Below are 14,238 nucleotides of genomic sequence, written 5' to 3' on the forward strand. Positions count from 1 at the left end.
CCCACCACTTGGGAAGAAATTCACAATGCTTACTGTGCCGAAGTGAGGGCAGATGAAGACGACCTCAATGGTGCGACCCAACGGCTAATGACAATCCAAATGGAATCAAGGTAAGATCGTCGGAATGATAGCCAAAGAGATCACACAGGCCCATGCCTCAATCGGGAAAGGCACCAACCGTACAACAGAGCGACCATCCCACTATCTCCCCGCCAAGCCGAAGGGCGTCCGGGCCACAAACGGGAACTCACCGAAATGAAAGAGGTATGCCTCCACTCTTATCTGCTCACAATTTTTGTGTGTCCCCTTCAGAAATAGTTTACGCCCTGGAGAAGCTCGGTCCTAAGGTGAAATGGCCACAAAGATGATGTCGGACCCAAATTCTAGAAAGTCGAATGCCCTATGCGAGTTCCATCAGGAACGGGGCCACAAGACCGAGGATTGCATAGCCCTACTATAAGAAGTAGTGAACATGCTCCACCAAGGACATTTAAAGGAGTTGATGAGCAATCGAGGGAGAGCCAATTTTGCCCGTGGACGAGAACCACATCAAGGCCCCCCAAAGCCACCCTCCCCCGCCCGTACCATCCAAATGATCATCGGCTGAGGCGATGAAGCAACAATCAACCATGTGAAGTTCACCACCACACATAAATTGAAGCGGTCGATCACCCATGAATGGTATGATGACCTCGAAGACAATATCATCTTGGAAAAGTCAGATACCCAAGGTTTGACCTCATTTCGACGCTCTTGTCATTACTTTACGAATTTCAGATACCGATGTAAAAAGAATCTTTGTAGACGACGGGAGCGGCGCGTGTATTATCCACCCCAGAGTTCTCACACAAATGAGACTCGAGGATAAGATAGTACCACGCTGCATAACACTAACATGTTTTAACAATGCAGTTGAACGAACCTCCGAGAGATTGCCTGTTCTGGCCGGGGGCGTCACCCTGGAAACAACATTCCATGTCATGAACCTAGACACAGCCTACAATGCCATTACAGGGCGACCGCGGATACACGCCATGAGGGCCATCCCGTCCAGTTTATATCAGGTCATCAAGTTCGCTACCCCATGGGGAATATTCAGCATCCGCGCTGAACAGCGCACAGCTCAAGAATGCTACCGCATCGCCCAAGATTGCACATAAACTCAATAGTCAAGAGAGGAGGGCTCAGGAGCATAGCAATTACCGAAGTCGGGGCCCGAGTCCGACAAACAAACGGACGTCATCAGAGACCCTAACGTTGTGGAAGCCACAGGGTCAACAGTGGAAGACCTCGACCCCGTCCAGCTGGATGAAAGCGATCACAACAAAAAAGCCTATATCTGCCACAAACTCATAGAACTAGGTAAGTTCCATTACTTTTTAACTAACAACGCCGATCTGTTTGCTTTCTCCCATGCAGATATGCCAGGTATCTCGAAAGACATTGCAACACACAAGTTGAATGTCGATCCACTCTACCCGCCGGTACGACAAATCAGAAGAAAGTTTATTGCTGCAATCAACAAGGTCGTCCACGAAGAGGTAGAAAAATTGCTCGCCAACGGTTCCATTCGAGAGTCAAAGTACCCCCAATGGGTCGCTAACGTGGTCATGGTGAAAAATAAAAACGGGAAATGGCGCATGTGCCTAGACTTCATAGACCTAAACAAAGCCTGCCGGAAAGACTCCTTCCCGTTACCTTACATCGATCAGCTCATCGACGCAAAAGTAGGACACGAGCTATTAAGCTTCTTGGACGCCTACTCAGGCTACAACCAAATCCTCATGGAGGAAGAGGACCAAGAAAAAACCACCTTCATCACCCATCAAGGGACGTACTGCTACAGAGTCATGCCGTTCGGGTTGAAAAATGCAGGGGCGACCTATCAGAGGCTGGTTACCAAGATGTTCAAAGAACAACTCGGCAAAACGATTGAAGTCTATATAGACGACATGTTAGTCAAATCAAAAAGAAAAGAGGACCACATCGACCAGAAGAGGGAAGCTTTCGACATACTTAGACGATACTGCATGAAGCTGAACCCAAAAAAATGTGCTTCGCCGTGACCTCGGGGAAGTTCCTTAGTTTTTTGGTATTGCAGAGAGGAATCGAGGTCAATCCCGACCAGATCAAGGCTATAGAGGGAATACCTGAATCTTGACCAGCAAGAAACAAGTGCAGAAGTTGACCGGCCGTATATCTACTCTATCGAGGTTCATCTCACGATCCTCTGACAGATGCCACAAATTTTTCAACGTGCTCAAAAAGGACAATGGACTCCAGTGGAATTCCGAATGCGTCAACTCCCTAAGAGAGCTAAAGGCATACTTGTCCTCGCCCCTATTACTCGCCAAGGCAAAACTAGGTGAACGCCTCTTAATCTACCTGGCCGTATCTGACGTCGCAGTAAGCGCAGTCTTGGTCCGTGAAAACAAAGGTACGCAATCTCCAATCTATTGCATTAGCAAAACCCTGCTCGATGCCGGAACGAGGTATCTCCACCTCGAAACTGGCCCTAGCATTAGTCGTAGCTTCACGAAAGCTGAGACCCTATTTTCAATGCCACCCCATCTCGGTGGTCACGACCTTTCCCCTAAGAAGCATCCTACACAAACCCGAGCTGTTGGGTAGATTGTCCAAGTGGGCCATCGAATTAAGCGAGCACGATATAACATATCAGCCGCAAACAGCGATAAAGTCTCAAGTACTCGCCGACTTCGTCACCAACTTCAGCGCCAAAATACTGCCTGAGGTAGAGCAGGAAGCCGCCCGAACCTCCCCCAAGTTACCCGACCTATGGGTCCTGTACACCGATGGTGCCACCAACGCGGCAGGATCTGGACTGGGACTCGTGCTCGAGGTCCCAACAGGCGAAGTCATCCGCCAATCCATACGGTGTCCCGACATGACTAACAATGAGGCCGAGTATGAGGCCGTAATTGCAGGACTGAAACTAGCTCTCAAATATGGAGCGTGGTGAGTGATCCTCCGATGTGACTCGCAACTCGTTGTCAACCAAGTCACAGGGACTTTCCAAATCAAAGAACAAAGGCTACAAAAATATCAAGCAGAAATTCATAAGCTACTGCCCGAGTTCGACGAGTGCCAAATCGACTAGATACCCCGAGCACAAAACATCAAAGCAGACGGCCTCGCCAAATTAGCAGCGGCCACCAAGAACATAAGCGGAAAAGAAAACGTGGTCACCCTCCTCTGTTAGTCGATAGACCAAATTGAGGTAGGCACTATAAACTTGACTTGGGACTGGCACAACCGTATTATGTCATATTTGTAGGACGGAGTGCTCCCACCCGACAAAAAGGAAGCCAAGAAGCTCCGAACGCAGGCGGCCCGATACAACATCATCAACTATGAGCTGTACAAAAGAACTTTAGCGGTCCCTTGGCGAAGTGCCTAGGACCAAACCAAACTAGGCGCGTCCTCGAAGAAGTACACAAAGGCCACTGTGGAGCACATACCGGTAATCGAGCCCTCGTTAGATGCCTCATACGGGCAGGCTATTACTGGTCCACCATGGAAAAGGAAGCCGCCGACTTCGTTAGAAAGTGTGAACAATGCCAAAAATACGCTCTAATGATCCACCAGGCGGGCGAGCACCTCCACTTTGTCACATCGCCTTGGCCATTCATCAAATGGGGGATGGACATCGTCGGACCATTTCCAGCAGGACGAGGTAATATACGATTTCTTTTGGTTTTGACTGACTATTTTTCCAAGTGGGTAGAAGCAAGGGCATTCGCCTAAATACGCGAGCAGGAAGTTATCACATTCATATGGAGGAACATCATATGCCACGTCGGCATCCCCAAAGAAATCAGTTGTGACAATAGACCCCAATTCACCGAAAAAAAGACCGGCAAATTCTTTGAGAAATGGCACATCAAGCGAATACTCTCCACGCCATATCATCTCGCTGGCAATGGTCAGGCAGAGTCCTCCAACAAAACAATACTGAACATCATGAAGAAAAAGCTTGAGGACGCCAAGGGACTGTGGCCGGAACTGCTACCGGAAGTGCTATGTGCATACCGCACCACGCCAAAAACAAGCACAGGAGAAACGCCATATTCACTAGTCTATGGGACTGGCGCAGTGATACCAGTCGAAGTCGGGGAACCAAGTTTGAGATACTCCAAAGAGAGCGGACCAAGTAATGATGAAAGTAGAAAGCAAGACCTCGACGAAACAGATGAGCAAAGAGACATGGCCTACGTAAGAATGATAGCTCGAAAAAGCAAGTAGTACAGTACTACAACAAAAATTCCAGAGTCAGACCACTCAAGGTAGGGGACTATGTACTAAAAGCCAAAACACAAGCGAGCAAAGACCCACGGGAAGGTAAACTGGGAACCAATTGGGACGGACTACACAAACTCACGGCAACATCAAACAAAGGATCATTCCAACTAGAAACAATGAAGGGAAAACTACTACCAAACAATTGGAATGTCACCCATCAAAAACTTCAACTTCTGAAGATGGACGTCCTCCAAGTTGTACTCTTTTTCCCTCACCCGAGTTTTTTCCTAATTGGGTTTTCTCGGGGAGGTTTTTAATGAGGCGACGAAGGGGGCGTCTCGGAGTTTAAGTATTTAGTTCATCGCCCCGCCTATCAACTACTTCTCTAGGCCGAGCGATGAAGGGACTAGATAGACTGGACTCCTCGAATGTATGTACGGACCGAAAAGAAATGTAATATTCTTCAAATGAATAAACAAAGCAGTATTTCTTACACCTCCACCAAATTTGCACATCACGCCAACGCAAAGGAAATATACATTCGACTCGTTCGAGTCGCTCTACATTCGACCTCGCTCGAATTAACTTACATTCGACCTCGTTCGAATCAATATACATTTGACCTCGTTCGAATCATTCCACATTTGACCTCACTCGAATTAACTTACATTCGACCTCGCTCGGATTAACTTACATTCGACCTCGCTCGAATTAACTTACATTCGTCCTCGTGCGAATCAATATACAGTCGACCTCGTTCGAACCGCTCTACATTCGACCTCGCTCGAATTAACTTACATTCGACTTTGTTCGAATCAATATACATTCGACCTCGCTCGAATTAACTTACATTCAACCTCGTTCGAATCAATATACAGTTGACCTCGTTAGAATCAATATACAGTCGACCTCGTTCGAATGTCTCTACATTCGACCTCGCTTGAATTAACTTACATTCGACCTCGTTCGAATCAATATACATTCGACCTCGCTCGAATTAACTTACATTGGACCTCGTTCGAACCAATATGGATTCGACCTCGTTCGAATCGTTCTACATTCGACCTTGCTCGAATTAACTTACATTCAATCTCGCTCGAATTAACTTACATTCAACCTCGTTCGAATCGATGACCTCGAATCGAACCGAAAGTCAGGGACTTTCTCATAAAAGAACACTCGCAAAAAGAAAAGAAAGAAGAGCTAGAAATACATAGCAAAAGACAACTGTTCCATTTCAATCATTCCAATCCAATACATTTTTACAAAGAGCTGGAAAGACGCCCCCACAAAAACAGCAAAACACAAAAAAGAAGAAGCAAAAACCAGGTACAAAGACTTCACCCCGCATCATCCCCCCATCACCAACGTCACCAGCATACTCATCATTGTACCAAGGGTCGGAGGCAAGCCCATCTAAGGCGTCTTCATCATCGTCTCCTCCGGGCGTACCGGGATCATAACCACAAGCTTCACGAGCTGCACGTGCCTTGACACGAACATCATCAAGTTCCGCCTCGGAAATATTCCCAGCCGTCTTCAGAGACCTGTATATATCAAGTTGGGCCTCAGTATGAACCCACATTTTATACAACTCCCGTGACACACCGGGATCGGCGGAAGTATGAGATGCAAATGGCCGAGCCTACTGCTGCGCCTTCTCGGCTCTTAGAGCGACAACCTGCTCATTCAGCTCAGATAGCTCTGCTTCCAAACCCCCAATCCGCTCCTCAAACCTTGCCTCCTTGAGCGCCAAAGTTTTCGCCTCACTAGCCCACTCAGACCTGCAAACACGAAGGGCGCCCCCTAGGTCTGTCGCCTCCGCCACGGCGGTCATTCTTGCTTTCTCAGCTCGGCCCAACTCTTCGACCTTGGTGATCAACTCACCCTTCAAGTTGACGGCCCTTGCTTCGCTCTGCTCGAGCTCGACCCTTAAAGACGCCACTTGCGCCGAAGGTCAGTGTTTTCGACCATCACTCCCTTGATCACATCGAGCTCATCCTCCTTAGCCCTCAACGCCCCCTCAAGCATGCTGCACCTGCCGATGGCCCTCATAAGCTCCTCGCCCTTCTCCTTTAGCTCCTCATCCTTCTGCTTGAGCCTGTAGCGAAGCATCTGAAAATGGCTGTCTTGGCTAAGTAACTCGACTAGGGTTTGATGCTTAGGACGATACTCTTACTTGGATACCATCTACTTGAAGAGGGCCGTCCTACGCTCTTCCCGCCAATCACGCTCAATCTCCATAATGAGGGTCTGACACTCAAAAGAAGACAGGTCTGCGGAAGTAAATTACACATACAAAATAAACTAACCTAACATGGGAAATAGCAAACTTACTCGCAAGGCCATGCCAGATATACCCAACGACAGATCCACATCCCTCAGCGTCTGTAGCGTCCTGTTCTCAGAATCCGCACACAGAGGAGCGAAGGCCGGCACCGCCCGTTCCGAATTGGCCAAGAGGTTGTAATCTATGGGGATGACTATGTGCCGATCAGGACCCTCCGTCCTTGTCTCCACTTGGGTGAACCTCTCCTAAAAAATCCGCACCTCCTCAGGGTCGACATCGGAACCCGACCCATCATCTTCTACGAGGATGGTTTTATCCCTTTCGTTCGCTGATGATGAGCCGACCCTGGCTACTCGTGCAGGTTCCCCTCTGTCGAAGGTCCCTTCAACCTCTGACGGCCTTTCCTCCGTAACGACAACCGGTATGGGAGCAGCCCCAATGCCTAGTAAGGGTGCCATCTTCGCTTCCAAAATAATGGGCCTTTCTGACTCGGTATCAGCAGTACCAACCCTTCCAGTCTCCACCCTTCGCCTTTTCCTCGGTACCGCCTCCGCCTCGTCATGCGACGACTCGTCAATTAGGTGCAGGACGCGGTTACCGAAGGTCTCAGCCGACGTGACGGCTGCTTGTGGGGCGGAATCACCCAACGGCGGAGCTAGAGTTTGACCTTCTCGTACAGACTCGGCCAGTACGAATTGCATTCCAACCCAAGCGACTGCCTGGCGGAATGCGGGCACCGGAGCCTTCGCCTTCTTGGAAGATCTCCGACCTGGCGCAAATAGAAAATCATGTTTAACAAAAAATGATAACAAGACAGTGATAAGCTATAACGAAAGCGAAAGGGTCGTAGAAATGGGAATCAGACTCACTAGTCAAAGGCTTGGGACTGAACCGCTTGTTAAAGGACATCCAGTCGCGAATCCCCACAGTATGAGGTAAGACACGAGTCACCCAGTCTTCGATAAAGAACCAAGGGAGGTGGACGTTTACCAGCTGAAAGTATAAAGACACGAGCAAGTCAGAAACAAAAAGAGGAGGGATGAACAAGATATATGACGAACGATAAAAGGCCCTTATGATTGAAGTTCCACTGCTCAAGGAACCCGACCGGGTCTGCCACTACGTGCTCGGTCCTAACGAAGAAGTAATTGCACCAGAACTGGCAGTTCGCCTTATCATCCATTCCCGTCACCAATCTTTTAGTCCCACGGTGGCGGAGATGAATCAGCGTCCCCCTGTAGAAACTAGGCGAGAAGAGATGCAGCAGATGACGAATGGAGACTTCGCAACTGGCCAACTCTGAAAACTTCGCCAGCATCAAAAAGGCCTTATATAGGTAAGGGGAAAGTTGTGCCGGGTAGACACCATAAAAGCGGCAGAACTCCTCAGCGAGTGGGGGAAGAGGAAGAGGAAGAGAGTAACCCACCAAAAATGGGTATTGGTAGAAAGTGCAATACCCAGGTCGGTGAACTTGTATTGAGTCGTTCCCCGCCTGAACAATATCGACGTGAGCAGGAACACGGAATTTAGACCGCATGTCAGATACTTGCTTCGACCCCATGACTGATAGTACCTGCTCAGGAGCAGGGGTAGATTCCTTCTGGAAGTCATTTCTGACTGACGGGTTCTGAGGAACTATCTCCTCCACGGTGGGAAAACTTTCATCTTCCGCAACCGTGAGTTCGCCACTACCTGAAGGTATAGCCACCGATAAAGGGGTGTCATCGAAAACTATATCAGAAGAGTGAGGGGAGTTTGTCATTTCTATAAGAAACGTGTATACCGTAGAACCGGAAGAAAGGTATCAACGGGAAAGTGTTTGATCAATGGGAAAGCTAGAATTGAAAAGTAGAATTAAATCGGAAGTATGGGTTAGAGAAGAAGTAGAAGAACAAGCAAAGTGCCAAAGGGGTATGAAGTTCGAAAAGTCCCATTTTTGAAACACCCTTACCCTATTTATAAGGTATTATGGCGCCAAGATCGATGCAAGAAATTGTCACTGACACTAAGATCGAAGCAACAGTGGCACTGGAAATGACGCATTGCATCAGGAAGATGCGTAATGACGACGCGCGTGGTCATGACGTCATCCTATGTTAACCACGCCGACTACAACCTTTGAGCCGACCCGTCACCAATGCGACATCGACCAATTCAGCTCATTCGCCATGGCGGAATAACTTGTGATTAGATGCACATAAAATCCGCTCATCAAGGACTCCCAAGAGGACGACCTCAATAAGCGAAGGGAATAACTGTATGAGTCAAAATTAGGTCTAGTTTAGCGCATGCAGACGGACGAGCTGAGGCCGAGGGCGAAACCAAGCACGGTTCAGTGGTGAGGAGTCGCTCAAAGGGAGAGACCAGTGCCGAGGTCGAGTAGAGAGCAAACGGCTGCAACTGTTAGAATATTCCTAGGATTATGAATAGGAATATTCTGTTGAATATTCCCCCACATTGTACTTTTTTAGGATTTTCTAGGGATATCCCTTATAAATAGGAAGAGAGAGGAAACAAAAGGGGATTCGGAACTTTGATGAAAGAACATCCTATAAAGAGTTGACTATCAAGAATATACAAAAGGCTTGTTTTGTCTCTCTTGTTTGGTTCCATCACATAATATTCCTCTTTAGCTCACAAGATCCAAAAACACATAGTCCACATCCATTGTCTGCTGTCACACGTTGCAGTCAGAGGAAGGAATCATCCATCTCATTCAACATTTGGGTGACAAATTCCTTCTTATTATATTTAATGTCATTTACCACATTTATTGCATTTTTTCACCCTCGTATTAATTACTAGTCATTGAACATTAACTTGGCATTTGTTGACTTGAACACGCCCCCATACCGTCTAAGTTGCTTAATTTCGGATCTAGAATTCATTACTTTTAACTCGGATTCACCCCTTATCTATTTATTAAATTGGTTTGAATAAAAGGACTTAAAACTTTTTGGTCAAATAGTGATCTTCCCTAAATAACTTGAATTTACAAATGAAACAACAGCATAAAGATAAATACCCATATTATTTTATTCATAATTCCAGAAAACTCAAAGAGTGACGAACCACGTACTACACACTACATAAAATTGAATGACATATGTAGTATCACCATACACGTAAAAGCAGACATACCAAAATCAGCAAGAAAGTAAACTGCAAGCCAAAAACACATACGGTGCCCACGAAGTCATTATCCGACAGAAACAAAGCTAAGATAGTTTTCCCCGAGCGTTGAAATAAATCAAAACCCAGGACACTAGTAATCGATGGGTTAAACATCTCATTAATCTTGTTCATATTTGCCAGAATCATTAAGCTATTGCTTGCGTTTTTCGTATCCAACTCCATCTCATACTCCAACCAATACAAGCATCTCCCAATTTTGGGCCTCTCAGTTTCGAGCCAGCTCATCATTTCAGATCTCAAGTTCATCTTTACTGTCAAATTTTTCTCGTTGTTTCAGTTGACTCACTGAACTGTTGAACAAAGCCTCGCATTGACTTGGGGTTGACTGATCATTAGGGAAATTGTTCGATTTGAGTAACGAAGTGAATTATTTGAGCTCGTTGATTTCAGTATGAAGAGATAAGGAGAATATCTTAGATGAATCGATTTTTGATGATGATGATAATTGGTTATTTTTGTAGAGGAAATTAGACATGTACCTGAAGCAATCCTGGTAGTACGGAGTCAGGGAGCAAATGGTTTCGATTGCCTTGTGTGGGTTATTGGCAGGTGACTCAGATTCATAATCTCGCTTAATCATCGTTAAAACAGAGATAATGGCAGCGATTAAGAGAATGAAAAAGATGATTAAAGCGATGAACAACTTGAGCTGCTGCTTTCTTCTTCTTGAGTACGTTTGATCATTCAAATTATGGCTATCTTTAACTGATGTCATTGAGATTTTGTTGGGGGAGAACGATTCCATGGTAAGAATTGAAATCTTGAGGTTTTTTTCTGGGTAAGTGAAAATATGGTGCTAAGGGGAAAGAGATAGTGCTAAATTGTGAGCGGCCAGAGACTTGGTCACTCTTCCTTTATGTCAAGAAGTCAAGTAGGAAATACTTTATTGATTAGTTGATTCTTGACTAACCAAGGGCTAGTAAACTCTTCTACTAAGAAGTTTCTGAATAGTCTAAGCGGACTATTAACCAAATGGTTGACTTTAAATAAATAAATAAATAAATAACTAAAAAGAGAAATTTTGAGTTCCTTTTATAAACAGCAAATTGGAGAATTTTATTTTGTAATCTATTTTTTTTTTAAACAATGTGAATATTACAATTAACAAACCAAATTAATACACCTATATAGCACTTATTTCCATAGCCACCTTCTAGAAAGGGTACTCTGACAATAAGCCTCCGACAGTAGCTAATTACAAATATGCAGAAGAACTTTAAATCAACATGTATTCTAGGTACTAAGTATTCTATGTAAAAACTCTCTACTCCTATGTGCTTTTTTTACGATCTAAATTCTTCTATTCTTTGTACAATTTCTCTCTTTATCTGTGTTGCTACTTCTGCTGATTGTAGTATAGCACCCTTAAACACTTTGTAATTCCGAGCTCGCCAGGTCTGGTATGTCATGGTTCTCCAAACTGCTGCTATCACCTCCTTTTGAAATTCTTTCCAGTGCTTCCTCTAGATACATTCCAACACCTGTTTCAGCTCTCCAGCTGAAAGCTGAACATTAGTCAATTGAGTAAGTTCAGCTCTCAAAGCTGTGATCCAATTACAGTCCACAAATAAAAGTGTATTCGTATCCATAACCTGAGAGTTACATAAGCAGCATTTGGGATTCTCTTACTCATGTTATTTTAGTTATATGACAGATCTGTAAAAATAATACAAAATCTTTGTAGAGTTATTTTTTTAATTCATATTGTAAGTGAATATAGGAAACTATTAATTGACCATGCCAAAAATTATCAACGATTATTTATTTTGACGACCAGAAAGAAAAAGATTATTTCATCTCACTTTTTGGAATTAATTAAACATGTCACAGCAACGGAAAAATGACAATTGGAAAACAAGCGTTTTAATACGAGCAACTGGATAGCAAAATTATATCTTCGTCTCTTGTAATTGGAAGTAAACAAGCTGGCAACCCCTGAAGGTAAAAAAACATAGAACTAAATGGAGATCAATATATGCGTAAAACCAGGCAAAAAAGAAAAACCAAGAGCAAATACGCAGAGCAAAAGAGCCAAACAGTTAGCCCATACTCAAATTCCAAAATTAAAGAGCCTAATGCAGTTCCTATTCTTGGATAAAACAGGTCGAAAATGTCATCCACTTTTCCCAATATTCCTCTACTGTTCCTCATGTTTTGCTGAGCTGCATTAATATTCACCGCAACCGTCGAAGGAATATCCTCCAATAAATCAACACACCTCTGTACTTGACCCTGGGCCTCCCCAATCCACAGTTGCAAATCCCAAACAACTTTATTAATTGCCAGGATTTTCTCATCTGGGTCAACGCCCAAACTCACTACTGATTCATTGAGTTGCTTTAGCGAGAATCTGATCATTCCCTGGCAATTTCTCAACACCCCAACAGTCTTGGGGCTGACTGAAATGATCTTTTCAATTGAGGAAGCGACATTCTCAAGCTCGATTCTTGAAGCATAAAGCGAAAGAACAAAGATCCGAGATGGGTTAATTCTAGAATCTCCATTGGACCAAGATGATAATAATGGGATTTGGGCATCGTAAAGTGAAGCAATAGAGTCAAAGCATGAGTCCGGATCTTCGCTGATGAGCTCACAGACTGCTGTAATAGCGTTTGTTGGGTTAAAGGAGAGTGATTTGGACTCTGTTTTTTGTTTAAGTATTACTGAAGCAGAGATGATAGCAGCAATTATGAGAGTGAAGAGAGTTACCAGACAGATTATCAAACGTAGTTTCCTTTTGGTTCTTGAAGAGGATTGATCTTGCAGGAGGCTTTCCTTGTAGTTGTTACTGATTGCTTCATCCATCTTGTTTCTTCCCAAACTTTTGGAGAATTTGGAAGTAATAGGAGGGAACACCGAAGATGTTTCTTAATAGCTGAGGTAAAAGCCAAGAAGCTGTTGAGAACGAGGAAACAGACACTCTGTATTTATTTATTCCTTTATTAATTATTTAATTAGATACTCCGTATCGCTTATTAGTGGCATCTTGCGTGATAACAGCTCTGCTGATGTTCAATACTAGTTCGTTAGTATTTTTACGAGGATTCTTTGGCTTTTATTTGTCTCGAGAAATTTCTATACTATATGGTATTGTAGACAGGTATAAATGTGTAAATACATAGATGATCCCTGTTGTTCTTCTTCTATATGTACAAGAAGAAAAAGAAAATAAGATATTTTCAGGCATTTCCCTATCTTGTTGAGAGCCAATTCTATGGGAGGACAAATAGAGAGAAAAAGAAAAAAGAAGATTGCGCTGTAGAGGGGTATAAATTTGTTTTGAGCTTAAAGTTCAAGGCTTCAAGCGCGAGAAAAAGAGTTCTAATTCCAATTTTTGTCTTATTATTTGAAAGTGAGATTGTGATAGCTTAGTTGTAGATGCACGGGGAGAACCGAACATGAGGCTGAAACTCAAAACATGAGCTTAAGTTGGAATAAATGACGGCGTTGCTGACATATTTACAGGACTTCTTTACATGAGGTCATTTCATTACAGCGACACTAATTACACCCATAACCTAAGATCACGCACAAGATTACACTCATCAAAGCTGAGGAAAAAATGAAAAAGAAAAGGAAGAACCTAAAAAATTTAATCAGCGCTGCCACTAGTTTGAAACCTCTCATAGCCAAGCTCCCCATCCAGGAAACAGATGACACAAACGATCAGGATCAATGGCGTCGTGTATGAGTTGTTGAACCTGCAAAAAGGGGGACACTTATCACCTCTTTCCTTTCTTTTATGCAACATAGATTGAGGTACCAATGGGAAATTCAAGTTTGAGTAGAAGGAAAGTATGCGTCTTATAAGCACAGTACCCTATCAGCCAATTCTAGGGTCGTCTATTCAAGTAATAGAACTACCTCCTCACTTGCCTGGACTTGTACTGTTCCAATATTATTTCAAGACACTGCTATCTTTGTTAATTTTTCTTTTCTAACTAGCACTCAAGATAAGTTTAGTTTCATTACAAAAATGCCTCCGCTCTTCCAAAAAATAGTAAAAATAAAGGAGACCAATCTAAACCCATATAGCTATTGGAAAGAATTTGCTGATCAATTTCAGTCAAGAGAGAAAGCAAATAAAGATAATTAGAGTTGCCTGAACCTGAAAGCACAATTTCTGAAAAGAGCATTCATATAGTAGTGTGTATTATTTGTGTAGAAGGTAAAGAATGATGCACTCAAGTTTGATTAAACAAAGAGCAATTAGACATATCACTGGGCTAGCAAGGATTAAAATTAATAATCAGATTAATAATTTATTAGTGTATAGTGTGTGTGAATTGATGCCTTATTCCGGTTAACAGATTACCTGCCCATGAACACTTCTCATTTCACCTTCTTCATATCCATCTAACTTTTGTTTAACACGCATCAAGGCTCTAGCAGCATCCTTGTTCCCCTCATAGTCATCTCGTTGAGAGTCTTCCAAACTGGTTTCCAGATCATCTTCACTTTCCTAACAAGCAGAAATAGTTCAATAAGCCTTT

The 14,238-nt window shown here is 43.9% G+C and overlaps 2 protein-coding genes and 1 long non-coding RNA gene across 4 annotated transcripts in view; all 3 read right to left on the reverse strand.

Moving 5' to 3' along the window:
• On the reverse strand, window positions 9,563–10,734 carry LOC109206330. Its single transcript, XR_002064841.1, has 2 exons — window positions 10,225–10,734; window positions 9,563–10,070 (listed from the first exon to the last, which is right to left on the reverse strand). It is a non-coding gene; the product is annotated as an uncharacterized LOC109206330 (long non-coding RNA).
• On the reverse strand, window positions 11,111–12,550 carry LOC109217953. The gene is made up of 3 exons (XM_019382256.1): window positions 11,750–12,550; window positions 11,623–11,680; window positions 11,111–11,250 (listed from the first exon to the last, which is right to left on the reverse strand). Exons 1-3 carry the CDS (start codon window positions 12,548–12,550, stop codon window positions 11,111–11,113), a joined length of 999 nt encoding a protein of 332 aa, XP_019237801.1.
• The window catches only part of LOC109206336 (serine/threonine-protein kinase ATM), an 87,074-nt gene continuing 85,980 nt past the window's right edge, over window positions 13,145–14,238 (reverse strand). For both annotated transcript variants that reach the window (XM_019369168.1, XM_019369160.1), the window contains exons 78-79: window positions 14,061–14,207; window positions 13,145–13,446 (exon numbers count right to left, since the gene is read on the reverse strand). In XM_019369168.1, the coding sequence (XP_019224713.1) occupies window positions 13,369–13,446; window positions 14,061–14,207 (225 nt within the window). In that variant the 3' untranslated portion in view covers window positions 13,145–13,368. The remainder of the gene's footprint in view (window positions 13,447–14,060; window positions 14,208–14,238) is intronic.

This window comes from Nicotiana attenuata, chromosome 2, assembly GCF_001879085.1.
Source record: "Nicotiana attenuata strain UT chromosome 2, NIATTr2, whole genome shotgun sequence".
Lineage (NCBI taxonomy): Eukaryota > Viridiplantae > Streptophyta > Magnoliopsida > Solanales > Solanaceae > Nicotiana > Nicotiana attenuata.